The 15,787-nt window shown below is 47.9% G+C and overlaps 5 protein-coding genes across 5 annotated transcripts; 2 read left to right on the top strand and 3 right to left on the bottom strand.

Moving 5' to 3' along the window:
• Nucleotides 1–421: 421 nt before the first annotated feature.
• On the bottom strand, nucleotides 422–3,881 carry FOMMEDRAFT_87458 (uncharacterized protein; the record flags this gene model as incomplete). Its single annotated transcript, XM_007267530.1, has 13 exons — nucleotides 422–627; nucleotides 698–1,163; nucleotides 1,223–1,491; nucleotides 1,541–1,703; nucleotides 1,757–1,835; nucleotides 1,889–2,062; nucleotides 2,128–2,341; nucleotides 2,433–2,511; nucleotides 2,571–2,589; nucleotides 2,642–2,747; nucleotides 2,796–3,190; nucleotides 3,262–3,393; nucleotides 3,451–3,881. The coding sequence occupies 13 exons, from the start codon at nucleotides 3,879–3,881 to the stop codon at nucleotides 422–424; spliced, it is 2,733 nt and encodes a 910-aa protein (XP_007267592.1).
• Nucleotides 3,882–5,007: 1,126 nt separating this feature from the next.
• Nucleotides 5,008–5,898, bottom strand: FOMMEDRAFT_20958 (uncharacterized protein). Its single transcript, XM_007267529.1, has 3 exons — nucleotides 5,616–5,898; nucleotides 5,340–5,560; nucleotides 5,008–5,259 (listed from the first exon to the last, which is right to left on the bottom strand). The coding sequence occupies exons 1-2, from the start codon at nucleotides 5,672–5,674 to the stop codon at nucleotides 5,365–5,367; spliced, it is 255 nt and encodes an 84-aa protein (XP_007267591.1). The 5' UTR covers nucleotides 5,675–5,898; the 3' UTR covers nucleotides 5,008–5,259; nucleotides 5,340–5,364.
• Nucleotides 5,899–7,951: 2,053 nt separating this feature from the next.
• Nucleotides 7,952–8,909, top strand: FOMMEDRAFT_157383 (uncharacterized protein; the record flags this gene model as incomplete). Its single annotated transcript, XM_007267528.1, has 4 exons — nucleotides 7,952–8,223; nucleotides 8,303–8,351; nucleotides 8,457–8,647; nucleotides 8,708–8,909. The coding sequence occupies 4 exons, from the start codon at nucleotides 7,952–7,954 to the stop codon at nucleotides 8,907–8,909; spliced, it is 714 nt and encodes a 237-aa protein (XP_007267590.1).
• Nucleotides 8,910–9,015: 106 nt separating this feature from the next.
• Nucleotides 9,016–10,926, bottom strand: FOMMEDRAFT_109371 (uncharacterized protein). Its single transcript, XM_007267527.1, has 6 exons — nucleotides 10,860–10,926; nucleotides 10,756–10,807; nucleotides 10,566–10,683; nucleotides 10,057–10,512; nucleotides 9,597–9,996; nucleotides 9,016–9,529 (listed from the first exon to the last, which is right to left on the bottom strand). The coding sequence occupies exons 1-6, from the start codon at nucleotides 10,884–10,886 to the stop codon at nucleotides 9,419–9,421; spliced, it is 1,164 nt and encodes a 387-aa protein (XP_007267589.1). The 5' UTR covers nucleotides 10,887–10,926; the 3' UTR covers nucleotides 9,016–9,418.
• A 372-nt stretch (nucleotides 10,927–11,298) lies between these two features.
• On the top strand, nucleotides 11,299–14,359 carry FOMMEDRAFT_168695 (WD40 repeat-like protein; the record flags this gene model as incomplete). The annotated part of the gene is made up of 3 exons (XM_007267526.1): nucleotides 11,299–11,354; nucleotides 11,408–13,164; nucleotides 13,217–14,359. 3 exons carry the CDS (start codon nucleotides 11,299–11,301, stop codon nucleotides 14,098–14,100), a joined length of 2,697 nt encoding a protein of 898 aa, XP_007267588.1. The 3' UTR covers nucleotides 14,101–14,359.
• Between the last annotated feature and the right edge of the window lie 1,428 nt (nucleotides 14,360–15,787).

Genomic DNA, 15,787 nt, shown 5'->3' with positions numbered 1-15,787 from the left:
TGTGCATGGACCATTTCATCTCATTTGAAGAAGAGGGCAGTGGAAGTAATTTAAAGCGTTTATCAATCATTCATCCGACCTTATTTTCTGAGGTTGACTGGCGTAAATAATCCCGCAAAATTAAGGTCCCGTGACATTGATAGATGCTTCTCCCGCATCTGACAACAAATGCACCACAAATACACCGACTAGCAGTTTCTGTGCCTTGAATTGAGAAGCAGCGACAATGCAGAAGAACTCGTTACAAACTCGAAAAATTAAATAATACCGGAAAGCATGCCGCAATCACGTAAAGCAAAGAAGCAGTGGGGAGCATGCATTACAACAGTTCGTCAGCCCGATTGGAAAGATGCTTGAAAATACACATATACAATGCAAAAAAGAAACACGCGTGCTGGCATCATGGAAAACGAGAGGCGAGTCACGAGTCCTGCTTCCCCCCTTCTCCTGGACGCCCTTCAAATGCAGCGTTGAAGTTACTTTCTGATAACGGTGTCATGCGATGACCCGTCACGGGACTGTTTGTCCCAGAGTGCTGCGGTGAACCCAGCCTCGGAGTAATGAGGCCGCTTCCTCCAGCACCATAAACGAAACCACCGCTAAGACCCTCTAAAGTATTTGAGAAGCCTGTCGATAGGGGGGAGGAGCGAATTCAATTAAACTTTCCACTTCTATTCACACCCGACAGAAACCTTACCTGGTACAAGCACGCTGTCCCAAAATCCGGTACTTAATATACTGTCCATCGAGAGCATTCCCGACGCATCATCCTGAGAATTGCTCGGCGCCATAGTTGGAGGGAAAGTCGACATGTCAGCGACAGGCCCCATTTCACTATTCGACTGGAATACACCCGGTGTCGTAGCACCCTCGTAGATGGAACCAAGGAAGCCCAGATTGGCATCGGTGCCATTTTGAGTGCCCTCTCCTGACGCATTGCCATCATGACCATCTTCACTGGACTGTTCCGGTCTTTGATAGTTCAGATCGGAATCTTGCGTCGGGGGTTGTGCGGAAACGAGCGCTTTTAAGAATGTGCTGTATAGAGCAGGAGTATGGAGAGGACCAGCCGCAATCCGTTCCAAAATATCAGCAATTTCCTGGATGAGTGACAATGTCTTCTTTTCATCGACGAGGAAACGTCGGAAAGCTGGCCGAGTAAACTGAGGGAGGTAAAAAAAATTAGGCAATTGTAATTCAAAGCATGAATTAAGCGCCCAACCTTCAACAGACTAAGGACAGCATAGGAGCATTGTACGAAATGGGAGTCCGGAGAATACCGTAAGAATCCTTGGGGGCCAAGCTCATCACGCACAACAGTCACACAGGCGACGGCGGATGAGTGGCAACGCGCGAAGAAATGTCCAATGTCAACAGGGGAGCGTTCGAGGGCATTCTGCAAGCCAAAAGAGTTGATGATAAGCATGCTGTAATTGTAATAGAATTTTCCGATGGATGCCCAATAAATTTGATATGGAGAAGCGGGATCCGCTACATGTACGGTTATTATGTGTACACAATAGCGCAGTAAATCACTTACTGGGATCAACAAGTTTAGTAACCCATTCCTCTAGCCAGCTTTGCAACTGTGCCTCAATTGTGTTTGTCACCAAGTAAAAATCACAATGTGTCACAAGCCCCGACACGGACGTCGTGCTGGAATACAGAAGATCAAGGCTCCGGGACAAAATGCGTTGTAGTTCCTATAGATGCAGCCGTCAATATTGACTCAATTGTAAACAAGAAGGTGATTTACAGTATACGCGGCAATACCCCCATCACCCTTCACTGCGATGGGCTTGGTCCAGAAAAGTCCAGTGTTCTGTATGATGTGACTGACACGTTGTGAGAAAGTGGACGATTTAATATAACTAACGCCACGACGTACTCTTCTTTGATTGAATGGGGCTTCCCCATCTGGGCACTCATACTTCGATCGAGGATGTAACAAACTAACCAAGTCCTTTCTCGGTTGTGCACTTCTTTGTCTCGTGCCCGTCCCTCGGCCGTATCCTGGCCTAAAGTGGCCGTCTTGCGATGTAAGTTCAGGTCCACTGCCATTCTAAATCCGCCGATAGCCAGCTGGCTCGTCACAACTTCTCCATGGACGTAAGCAATTTAACGCACCGGATAGCCATGCCTAGGAGCAACCAGGTCTTATCTTGTTCGAACCGCTCAACGGGATCACAGCCCCACAATGACAGCAGGAGATATGCCTGAACTATTTCGACAGATTTGAAACCTTTCTCGGGTACGTTGAATGCCAGTTTTCGAGATAGGTTTGAAAGCTTCGGATGCAGTTCGGGACGTGCGTCGTAGAATTTGGAAGAAATCGCGCAAACTAGTGGAAATAGGGGTAGTTGATAGATAGATTGGGTGGATCAGCGAACAATCGTAGATGAAGTATAAATAAAAAGTTCAAGCAAACTTACTTGTCGTGAGCAAAAAGGGTGATCTGGAGCAAACCAACGAAGGGGTGTGGAAAGCAGGATCCAAGAGTCCGCTGTGGATCTGCACAGAAGTGACGGAAATCAGTCACGACGACCTATTTGAAAATTGCAAATACTGACATTCATTTTCTCAAAGAAGCTAAATACAAGTCAGCATGATTGATCCGACCGCCATAAAATCACGAGCTTACATCTTAAACAATGCAACGACCTCGTCTGTCGATACGAAGCTAAGCATCTCGGGTTGGATTTGTCGCTCAATATATAACCGCCGCAATGGAAGTATCGTCATAGGACCTGATGAAATTAAAGCACTATCCGACAACGCATATTTAATGAGCATACCTGGTTTAAAATAAATGTCACTAGCTACGCCAACATTTCGGCCCTTGTTCGCTGGCGAGCCATCCGACTTGGTGTGATTTTGAGAATTATATTGCGCTCGGCGATTTGCTAGACTGGCCTCGGCCAGGAGGCCGAGTGGATTCAACTCATTGTCGGGGAGGGAGTGCAACCTTGGTGAGCCCGGGTGATGATGAAGGGAATGCACGGTCTGGGCAGGAGGCGGCGAGGGGGTCTCGAGCAGAGCATGCGTCTTGTTAGCTTGATTAGACGGCGAAGGCGAGCGAGATACCATGCCGGATGCAATAGAAGAAAGCCCCGGATTACCAATAGATCGAAGGACGGTATCAAGCGTCTTCTCCATCTTTCGCAGTGACCGAGTAAGTTGTTCGTGTTTCCTGACATTGTTACTGTAATTCAGCGGCGACATTAGAGACAATCAATGTATGCCATGATGACAGATACTTACTTGGAAGAGCGCTTTCCACGGTTTGACTCTTCGAAAATGCATTGATGATTCCCAGCTTCACAACGTTTACAGGGAGGTCCGTGTTCTGCGCCGACGCACTTCATCTTGAGTCTTCGACAGACTGTACAGGCTCTATACGAAGGAAAATAAGAGTTAGGTATAAGAGATGTGAGTGTGTGAATGCCCAACCTTGACCCACGCGTCGCCTTCACTTTTCCTTCCGCAAGTTCTGCAGTGGGGCTCGCTAGATCATCTTCTTCCCGGTCGTCCAACTTGGACTTCTTCCTGCTCCCCATTACATTCTCGTTCGCAGCTGACGATGGCCTTTTGCCATTGACAGTTGCGAACGGATCGGCAGGGGGAGTTCCAGAATACTCGGAACCGCCTTGTGAGGAAGAGGACTGGGGTGAAAGGGATGGAATAGTCATCTGAGGATGCATGGGAGGTTGTTGAGGTGGAAGAGGGGGATTTGAGAGTGGATGTTGCTGCGGGTGTTGCTGTCCCTGTCCATACTGGTTATAGGATGGGTAATAGAGCTGAAGCTGCGGGTCCACAGGGACCTGTGCTTGAGGGGACTGCATGTGCTGGTGGATGGTCTGTTCAAGTTCATGAGGGGACATCTGCGATTGGTAGGGAGATGGAGACATCAGGTAATGCTGGGGGATGTAGTACTGGCTGAGGTGCAATGGCGGCGACGACATTGCGAGGAACAGTGAGCTGGTAAGGTTCAGCTGTAGAAAAGAAACTACGGACCAGGGCGGGGAGGCCGAACACGACGTCGGAGCGTCAGCTAAATACGAAGACAGGTGTCGCGTGTAGGCTATGGGAAACAAACAGATGAAGTGGACCAAGGCAGGCTCGATTTAGACCCGAGTGTTCGGCGAGTCAAAGAAGTAAGGTTGGGTGTTGTGCTGCACACAGACGTATCAGGGCTTCCACGCTTCAACTATCCACGAATCGGCAGGCCTCACGGATAATCTGGCCCAGAAATCGAGATCTTTAATTGACAAAGGCGATAATGAATAGGCAGCAGCTAATAGTTGGTGACAATCAGCTCACCAGGACGCTCAGGCTCCGTGCAGTGCACAATCAAGCTCACTCGGAAGAGCTGCATTTCATGCGCGTTACCAAGATTATCGTGTGACGTCGGATTAGATCATTTTGGTCTCGGAGCCCGTGGGCTCCGTGGATGGGCTAATGGCCCGAATGCCTGACGCTTGGATGGCTGACCAGTTTCCATTATGGGTCACAGGTACCACCTCAATGTTGCGACGCCGCTCTTTCTTCTTCTTTTCAGAATTATCCCAAGGGTTGTTTTTTGCCGTCTTCCTCGTCTTCCTAGACTCCTGCTCTTCTCCACCAAATATGCGCTGCTTCTTATTTCCGGTGCCCTTCCACCGGGTCACATCATGCAAATATTCCGCTCTACCGGTTCTCCTCCAGTTATTTCATCTCTAAATTACAGTCAATTCGCAGTCTTCTCTACTACGACAACGTAAAGTGGTCGCTTGTGCTACAATGCATCATACTGACAGAGCTCCTTATGCGAGCCTGATGGCTCCCGCCAACCTTTACACCTCCCGGACACGTTCTGCCGTTGCCTTGCCTACTATGACATATCCCCGTCTGTGGCTGCCTGGACATCCGTCCTGCGCCGTGGATGGGAGTTCATGTGAGAAACCTTCTCCATCTCCATATGCTTATTGGAGTCATTGAGACTGTACACACAACTCGTCGCAGTATTTTGTTGCAATGGAATCCGGCCATGACGTGGGGATATATCACGGCTTCTATGGGGCTGTGAACTGAGGTCGCTAAGCTCAAGAACACGGAGAACCTTCAGGCTGTGCATACCTTTTCGTGCCATATTATTCCCTTTTGAAGGATCTTCACATCGTGGAAAACAGGGGAGGAAAATATATCCGCATCAAACAAGAAGCTCGCTGCGGAACTCTTTTCGGACATCCGTTACATGAGGCTCCCGCCTCCTATTGAGTTGTGAGTGGGAAAGGCCGTCGTCTCATTATATTCTTGCTAACTGAATGGTCCGTTTTCGTTGTGACCGATATGCAAAGAAGCACAATTGAACATTCCGACATCCTTCTAGTTTATCAAAACCCATCGGTGTTCACTCGTAACAGACTGAAAGCTGGCTAGTATCGTTCTATAATAAGCCAGCCTATGCGTTGCCGTGCGTTCAACCGCAAGAGCGGCAAATAATGAGGCTTCTGCACCCCAGCTTGACTTCAAATTCAGCCGTGCGCTGTCACCCATGATCATGGACTGGGCATTTAGTAGGGTTCGTATCATGATCAGCAGGGAAGCATCCCGTAATTCTTAATTCTATTGCCCAGCTTTCTCGTTTTCTTAGTACAGTTATGGGCCAAGACCAAGCCTTTTTGGTGTGCCTCATCGTTCTCGCAATCGGAAATTCAATCCGACTCGAAGGTCACGAATTATTTCTTAACAGAAGAATTCGATAAGGACGGGCCATGGGTAAGCTCTCTTAGGTCTACGGCAGGTCTATTTATAGACCATTGAGTTTAAACGCGGAGTTGCCTCTTTCGTGCGTCGAATCATATGAACCGTTTACGTCCCCGCCTCACGCCTTTCTAAGCATTGTGGCGCGAACTTGCAGGACAATGTAAGCCTATTATTATCCTCCGGACTCCGTAACTTGATCATGTGGATAACAGATAAGCTGTCTGTCATTCCTCCGATTCGGGGAAGCCATCTTGTAATGCCTTTGTTCGTTCTGCAAGTGTGCGTGAGTGTATGCTGCGGAGCCCTTCCCAATTATACACTCGTACGTTGAAATGATGTCTTTCGTTGGAACTTTGTGAGTAATACGATGAGGATTTGTGATGATATCTCAAGAAAACCCGCAGGCAAATGCGGAAGGAAGACTGGTAGTCACGCATTTCCCTGTCTCGCTATTCGGTACACTAAGTCCGGCTACGTTGCAAGAAGTCCCAGCTGGGAGGAGACATATTAAACTGCCCAGGATCCACCCCTAGAAAATATATTGTTCACGCCGGCGCGGGACGCCGCCATAATCCAGGCGATGCTATGAGAGCGCTCTACAGCGCATCAGTCTCTCCTCTTTCCTTCTTTACATTTCTATGTGACACTCGGTTTATCCTCCTATTGAGTTATGCGGAATTCAAGGCGTGAGTATACGCGTCAATATAGTCATGCCTTTCGGAAACCGTCACGGAGACCGGAGATTTGTTTGTTTGTTCCTTCTTCCTCCCCCTTTGTCGTTCAGTAATATTGGCTTGGCAGTCGCATCTGACTTTAACAATTTGCATCTCGATAGGAAGGGTACACAGAGACGAACAACAACTCCGCGGTCGATACAGGTCCCTCTCAGCGCTGGTTACATTCAACGGAAACTCGCTGCACGAAGCAGCTGAATTATAGCCGGACTACGCCCCCACAATCGTTTGGCTCTGTGCTGCTAAGCGACGTCTACGCGACCAAGAAGTCAATACACTCTCTGTTCCTATCGGCTCTGAAACCCTGTTAGCCCTGTCGTACTGAATCTTCTTGTCTCCCGGTATGGTGCGCCTTGAAGTCTCACTCAAGCACTATGACTACTTCCTGGATTCAATCTGATGCGAATGATCGCAAGACTCGTCATTTGTCTCAATTATTACGAGCCAAGCTACTTCCATTTCCTGCCCAATGCCCTTCAGCACCGTATCATCGTGGTTTTCCAAGTGTGAGCTCAGGTCAGTTGCATAACATAATAAATGATTACTAATTGAAAGACATGTTCAACTCATTACGTCCCTGTTTCTTGAGCGCGGAAGCAAATCTCAGGCACACGTTACACTTACGAGTAATCATCAAGATGTAGTGCACCACACACGAGCATGACAAGTCTTTCTCTTTCTAGTCTGGCACAAGGTGGCGCCCTGAGTTGATTATCACGGGCATCGCGGCTATCCATGCCTGCATGCAGAGTGGTTCGGCTTCGCAACTTGCACTAGGTGCGATCATGTGGACAAGACTTCTCTTGGCTTCTAGTCAAATTCGCATGCGCTCTTTTCCACTGAATCACTACTCTATCTCAACTAGATTGGTATACAAACGGATCTGACACCGCTATGGTTTAATGATCAGTAAAGTTTACTATGTGTATATCTCTTATTTACTTTTCGGTGCTCAGACAACACAACTTAAATCAATCATGCCCTTGAAATGCCAGGCCTTCTGATACACTAGTACAACATCTTTTAACTTCTAGTCCTGGTAAGGAACAAGGGTCTCTCAATCCTAAGGGTGGTTATGACACTTCTACTAATTTTCTGATGCAACGCTTGGAACAATGTATCATGTTGATACCCTGCTACTGGTAAATGTGAGAAAATCGCTTTTCGACCTTACCATGATCGAAAGACAATGGAACAAACCCTAAAGGAACACAAAGTCTGGTGCGCTCGTAAAGTGACTTGACTTCAATACTGTAACGATTTGTAATGAATGGGATCGATGACAAGAAGCTATGACATGCATATGGAAGCAATGCATCCTCCGAGGACTAACTATACAATGGAACGCACAAACATCCACATATGACCACTAAGACTGAGGGTCCCGCTTTCGTTTTTTTATTTTCACATTGTACAATTGGTCATTCTTCCTAACTCCGACTATGTCGTGATTCCGAAAGCAACGGAAAGCAATGGAACAGAAAGCGCTCAGGATCGAATGTTCAATGTACATCGACACTTCCAGAAAATCAGAGCATGGAACAGAGTCGCTGAGAAAGGATGTGGCCTGTAAAACATGGCGACACGATAAAACGCGGACCGGTACCGTTGAGATGTCCCGACTTCTTCTCACACTAAATCCATTTGGGCAGAGGTACTATCCAAGCTTCACACCGATACTTGCACTGGAATATGGCTCCAAGGGAGCAATGGAAACGAAGACTGGTATCAGAATACAGTCGAAGTAAATCCCAGATAAATAAGCGCGCCAGGAGCTGAATATGGGCACGAACTCACTTACCACGAACTGTCGGAGCCGGCAGCCGCCGCGGCTCACTAGTTACCGTTGTTGCAAGTCAGCGGTTCCCGACTGTCGGTCCCCAAGAACTGTAGCCCGGCAGCTTTAGATTATCCAGGTCTGATTTGCTACTAACCGGCTAAAACCAATACTGCTCCCTCTGATTACTGCAAATCCAGCCTCACTTTCTTGTGGATCGAAGCCTAAATAAGCTACCGCACTCCCGGTGCTATACAACGTCGTCCCCGACAAAGCGGAACCGTGCAATTAGACATGTATGGCACATCGACGTTCGCCGTCGAGGTTTAAGTCCTGCAGACTGTACGAGCACCATACACCCTGTCTATCCGGCATCGGATAGCCCTGTATTGTGCGACAGTTGCGAGTTCTCAGTTGGAATTCTATTCAGAGCAAGGCTGACAAATTGAAGACTGAATATCGCCTGTGACTCCAACGGCAAGTTCAAAAAATTGTCCACGAAGGTGTCGAGAGAATTCACTGTCCCGGCGAGCCAAGCCAATGCAAGCTGCGCATGTGAGCAACCAATGCGTTCCCGCGGACCGCCGCCTTCTGAATGTCGTCAGATCACAAGTTACGCTGGAGGAGAGACGGAACTCCTGAAGTTTGTCTAAACACATTCTAAGCACAATTTAGTTAGTAGGAGTTTAATCCTTCGTTACAGGAACCGTGTCAGCAAGCTTTCTTGAAGGACTTGAATGGCACTCAATTGATTGGATGGTCACGATGAAGTCACCGGCCTATGTTAGCACCGTGTGCTATTCAATTTGCACTAGGCTTCCGAGCTTGCAAAAGCGGAACCAGACATTTATAGCTATACAGTGGTAACGCGGATCAAACTTGTATTGTGGACCCTACCACCCTTACATCATCTAAGCACTAGCGGCACAGGAAAAACTTGAAAGCGCAACGAACGAATGGTGCACCGGGAGGAACAAATACAGTTTCCCGCGTCAGGGCCAGAAGTTAAAGAGAATAAAGAGGAGCACACGGTACAGGATCGGAAATGAATCGCCAAGAACTCGAAAGAGAGATGGACAAAGCGGTACCCTGCCCACGGGAAAATCAGATCGTAGTTGCAAGGGTGCAATCGGTAAAAAGATGCAATCCCGTAGGTATACAGTTAAAGGAAGTCCTCGGCGCGGGCGCGCTTCTTTCCCCGTGTCTCGTCCTGACTCGTCGAAGCTTGCTGCGGTGAAAAGAAGTACTTCGGATCGTAGGCGCGATTCTCTTCCTATGTTATTACGTCGAACTTTGTCAGCAATGGCGCAAGTGCGCAGGAAAAAATTGCCAAGGCTCACAGGAGAGTAATTTGCATCAGTATATTTTAAGATCTGCCCTTTCTTCAGCTCTGGATTTTCCTGCTTCAAAGCCGGATTAGGAATAGAAGGTTTCTGCGGAGTTGCAGATAAGTCCGGTAATTGTCTCGAGGAAAATGGTGGAGTTGTGAATCTGGGAGCGGGAGGTGGTTGAGGCGGACCTCCTGGAAGTTTCGTGGGTGTCACCGGCGCTGCAGCACCTGGAGGTGGAGAGAACGCGGGCGGCGTTTGACCTACAGGTGGAGGCGCAGCTCCAGTAGCGAAAGGTGGTGCTCCAGGCATTCCTGGAGGAGGCATGCCAGGAGGGAATGGTAGACCGCCAGGCGGTACCATCCCAGGAGGGGGGAAACCCGGAGGCATCTGAAACCCAGGCGGAGGGGGCCTGGAAGAGTTGAAGATGTCAAAAACAACTAGATCGGAATCAGATGGTAAGAAAGCTTACCCAGGAGGGAAGCCAGCTGCACCAGGGAAAGGCGGGAAGGCTGGTTGACCGGGCATTGGGGGCGGCACTCCGCCCGGCAAAACAGGTGGCATACCCGGCGGTGCACTGCCTGGTGGAGGCGATATTTGCGAAGGAGGAGCAGCATACGTTTGAGGAGCCGCATTAACCACGGGACCCGATGATGAATCTGGTGCAACAGGCGGTGGATTATCCACCGCACCCATGAGTGCCTTGTGTGCTTCCAACTGAATTCGAAGCTCCTCCTGTGTGTACACGCGGTTCTCAATCTTTGGGCGCTTAGCCTGAGGTTGCGTTATAGTCCCAGGGTTAAGACCGAGCTCTATCTCCTTCCGACGTTTGTAGTCTGCGACGTCTGGTGCTGGGATACCTTCCATTCCGAAAATCTCAACTTCGTATCCGTCACGGCCGGGAAGTGCATTCTCGATATGCGGAAGGCTGGGGAGAAAGTCAGGAGTGATTCCAAACCGAATCAAATACATGATACGTACTTTTCAGGTTCAAGTTTATGCACTTGTTGAATGTGAACAGCGAGACCTCCTGCTGTATTGAGACGACGGGGACACATTTTGCATTTGAAATGCTTCGCTTTTTGATGCTGCATGAGTACTATATTCAAAGAACCAAGCCCGACGTGTGTCAGTATCAAGCCCATGGAGAGTACAGAGGATAACCAAGGACCTTTCTCATCTTCGAATTCTCGTTCACAGTACCAGCACCATGGCCGGATGATCTGAGAAGACGTCAGCGGATACACGACACATACGACAGGCAGCATGCCATACCACTTTGCTCTTCCTCTTCTTGCCCATTTTTACAACTACTATGTGGACGAATCGTCGTAGTCAGCGCACTAAGCAGAGCACGATTGACTGCGAGCGAAGTGTGAAGGAAAGGAAGGCGTGTCACACGTTCCTTTTCCTTTTCTAGGACGATCGACGAATGCTTACTAACCTGCTATCTTGTTTGTAGTGAATATTGTAGTTGTCCCTAAATAACCACGTTGGCGCAGTCGTGAGTAATTTTATACGTTGAAAAATCTGTCTGTATTTCTCAAATGTCGATAGTATGCCTTGTCAGAGATTCCCGGTTCAGTAAGAGATTTCTTTGTTCAGACTGTGTCTGCATGGTCGCTGACAAAGACAGAGTTTTAAACTCCGCCCGCCAGGCTCGACGCGTCGCTGAGAGAGCGAGTGTGGTCTCCTCTAACGTTTTGCTCTGACCATGAGCCCGAGTCAACGACCGTCGCTCATACTTGCCCCGTCGGTCTCCACCACAAAGTGAGTACGATTTGTCCAGTTTCACAGGTTGTGAGCTTGATCGCTGTTTTTAGGGTGGTGACAACGACGACAACAACGACCACATACGCACCCATTCCTCTTCCGTCTCTCCCCCCACCCTCTTCCCCGAAGGATCCAAAGCTCTATCCGCTACTCAATGCCTCATTACCTCCATCTCTACGCCGATTTCCCATAACTTTCCCTGGGGGCGCACGTGCCACATTTCGTGATGGTGATGATGGCGACGACGACATGCATGATGAAGACGAGGTGATGAGTGGGAGAGGGTGGCGTCTGGTCAGACAGGATGATAACGACGAGGAAGACAAGGTCTTCGGCCTTCACGAAGCTGTTGAGCGTTTCGGGAAAAAGAGAACACACAGCAATGACATTGTCATGCAGGGAGTGGAGGAACAGACTAACAGCCCTCCTCCGCGAAAGAAGCCAAGGGGAACGCATCCGGGCACTCTCCATATCAACGCGTCAACAGCTGCTGCACCCCCTTCTCCCCTTCCCTCACCAACAGGCTCGCCACCTCCACAGAGCATTTGGCCATCAGCACCCCCAAGTGGTGCTTCGTCCCCCCAACCACAAGCACCAATACAACCGGACATAGCTTTGACAACCTTGATGACGCTCCCGAACCTCCTCAGCCATTTTACCGCTCTACCACCGGCTCTGCAATCTCACGTTCTCCTCACGTTTCTTCGTCACTCACCGTTACCCGTCCTCCGGACGCTCCAATCGGTGCTTACACCCACACTGGCTCGCGACTTCCTCACCCTATTACCTCGCGAGCTGGTTTCACATATCCTGAGCTTCTTGCCGTTCTCGACACTTGCACGTGCATCACGAGTTTCAAAAGCGTGGAGGGCGATCATCGACTCGGATCCAGTGCTTTGGCAGGATCTCATGAGATCAACAAAGATATGGTTTGGCGGCGAAAGCGAACATCTCTTTTCAAAGCATATCATATCTCTTAGACGCAAGGCTGGCTTACCCGCTCCTGGTGCATTACCCTTGCCGCACCCATACAAGATATTATTCAAATCCCGCCACCTCACTCGCACTTCCTGGCTCAACAACAACAATCCAAAGCGTATAACATTCCCTGCTCATGGATCCCATGTCGTTACGTGTTTAATCTTTTCCCACGGAAGGATAATTTCGGCTTCAGATGATAACTCGATACATGTTTATTCACCAACAACTGGGCAATTAATTCGTTCTCTGGAAGGACACCAAGGCGGTGTATGGGCTCTCGCCGCCACCAAAGACACACTTGTGTCTGGATCAACCGATCGCACAGTTCGAATCTGGGACTTGAAGACGGGGAACTGTACCCATGTCTTTGGTGGCCACACAAGCACTGTTCGGTGCTTATCCATCGTCAAACCTGAGATGGTTGAATGGACCGATGATGACGGTATTACACATCACGGACGATGGCCAAAGCGACCTTTGATTGTCACTGGTAGTCGTGACCATTCTTTACGCGTATGGGACCTTCCCAGACCTGGAGAGAAGGAATACCGATGCTATGGAGCAGATGATACTGAAGGAGACCCTTCAGAGGCATGTCCACTGGCAGCACACAGATATGCATGTTCTAATGTCCCATTTGCATTACAGGAAGATGTCGAAGAGAATCCATATCATAAAGTCCAGCTCGAAGGGCACAGTCATGCAGTGCGAGCTTTAGCTGCACGAGGTCGCACATTAGTGTCAGGTAGTTATGACTGCACTGTTCGTGTATGGGACATCATTACGGGTCAATCGAGATGGGTTCTGGTAGGCCACACACAGAAAGGTTAGTGGCTTCACTTTCCGCCATGAAGTACTTTTATTGATATGAGTAACAGTATACTCTGTTGTCTTGGATCCGATACGCGACCAAGCTTGCTCGGGATCCATGGACGGCACTGTGCGCGTATGGAACTTAACTACAGGACAATGCATACACACGCTTGTTGGACATACTTCATTGGTTGGCTTGCTTGGACTCTCACCTTCGTATCTGGTCTCTGCAGCTGCCGACTCAAGTCTGCGAGTCTGGGATGCCAACACTGGAGAACTCAGGCACTGTCTTCAGGCGCACACTGGCGCAATCACCTGTTTCCAGCACGATGAGTTCAAAGTGCTCAGCGGATCAGATGGAACGTTGAAGATGTGGGACATCAGGGACGGATCATTCGTCCGTGATCTCTTGACTGGCATAAACGGTGTGTGGCAGGTTGTCTTTGAGGGGCGCTGGTGTGTCGCAGCTAGTAATCGTACCGATGCTACTGTCCTCGATGTTTGGGATTTCGGTCGTGATGACGACGATGATGACTGGATTGGGGAACCTGGTGGTGGACTGTACGATGACAGTTCGGATGACGAGGACGACGATGAAGATCACGAACAGGCTGACGCGGATGCCATGGACCAGGATCTGGAGGTCCTTCCGTCAGAGCCAGAGATGGGTGATGACGAACTGGATGGAGGCGAAAACGAACAGAATTTGTCTCACGAACCCACCTGGGACTATGAGACGCCTATTAACAGAAGGAAAGCTGGTCAAGCATCGTCAGGTAGACCCATGTGGGCTGACAACCTGGGGGAAGGCTCCAGTATGACTTCCATCCCAGAGGCCATGGACGCTGACTCCTCGCAGGACACCTCCGTCAAGATTCCAAGTCGTATCCTTCCCGCCAGCGACGAGACACCAACGCGACCTCGTATACGCAATGTTCGAAAGCGGTGAACGCACAGACAGCTTATGGTGGAATACCGTATGCTAGCAGTCTCTTTTCATAGCCATCACACACCTCTCTGCTCCCGACTAGCGCCTCTGATCTATTTGTGCATCCTGTTGTCGTTATTTGCTCTCACGGACTCATAACATATCCCACTGTTTCCTTTACCGCTCTTCGCTTTGTTGTGTAATGTCAGCAGTTTTGGGCCCGAGTTTATTCATATGTAGTTATTTCATGCCGTAGCAATTCATCCAACTAGTGGACTAGATATCAAGCCATCAAGAAACAGAACATATATTTTTCGTAGATCGACTGTTAGTCATGAAAATCGATAATACTTTAACCGTCAATCACAATCAACTAGTGCATACTACTAGACTCCGGAAAAACTCTTTATCGTAGCTCTGACAACCACCAGCAAGGCAATGCAGTGCTCCTCCACCAACACTCTAATTTCCATAGGGAGCTGTTGAAAATTCTGTCAGTATTACAAATAGTGGAACGATTCCAGGGCCATTGCATCCTGTCAACACTGAAATAATCGAAGAATTAGCTCACTTTGACTATACCAGACGTGTTGCTTTTCAGGAGAGCAGCTTAGTGAATCGTAGAGGTGATGGAGACATTGTACAAACAAAAGCAATTTTGCAGATCAGGACAACGTTAAAGTACTAGGTAGTTGCAAAGTGTTTGAGAATCTACACGAGAGAGTAGAACAAGCTAATAGATACAGTGGTATTACTATCCCAATGTTTGCCCTAAGTGAAATTCTTTATTCTTTGAAAGAAATTTATGTCCAGGCAAAGCTAGATAATTCTAAAGGGACTCTAACTCATATTTAAATGTGGTTAAAGAGTGTTAAGAAAGGGGAAAGAGGTTATGTGAGAGGCTTAGAGGGATCACACAAAGAGGGGGGATAGTGGACTCGGCTCGCTCTCTCGCGGCTTGCTTCATCGTCTGTTGATTAGTTAGTCTATATATACTATGTAGGTATGTCTCAGATGTAGAATGTATGATGGAAGGTATTCCATCATTGTTCGTCATTGCTTGTAATGTAGTTTATATCATCTGAGACATGCTCTTGTGTAATCTTGTCTTAACACTCCCCTTCAAACTCTTACTAGGTCTAGTAGACTTGTAAGATGTTTGCTTACAGTATGTATAGATAGTTTAATCATTATAACTGTATTGTACAATTGTTCGTTTGTGTAATGCATTTATAACTTGATGTAGTTAATAATAATATTATATGCATTGTAGTAATGCATTGTCCGTTCTGTGTAGTGTCTGTTCTGAGTGTCATCCACTTTGTGTTAAGTTTGTCCAATGTTATATTGTTTAAGTATATTTAATTCGTTTGTTTGTTCGTAATATACTGTTCAATAACAGCATCATTATCACAATAGATTGTTTGTAAATGTTATTAAATAATTTGTAAATGCTTTAGAGACCTGCAGAATCTTGTTAGCATGTATAGGTATGTATATGCACATATTTAAATCATAAATGCAATTGCTTGTTTTGTTTTATTGTTTGTTATTCAGTCATTTCGTTTGTTATTAAGTTTGTTTGAGTACTCTAGTAATTTCCTTTTACTTTGCTGTGGAAACTAATGAATCACACTAGTAAAATGTATATTTGATGTTGCAATAATATCCTTTCTTTCATCATTGCTGTCTGTGGTTGCCTACATTT

This window comes from Fomitiporia mediterranea (genome assembly GCF_000271605.1).
Source record: "Fomitiporia mediterranea MF3/22 unplaced genomic scaffold FOMMEscaffold_7, whole genome shotgun sequence".
NCBI lineage: Eukaryota > Fungi > Basidiomycota > Agaricomycetes > Hymenochaetales > Hymenochaetaceae > Fomitiporia > Fomitiporia mediterranea.
This window is presented reverse-complemented; position numbering and strand designations above follow the sequence as displayed.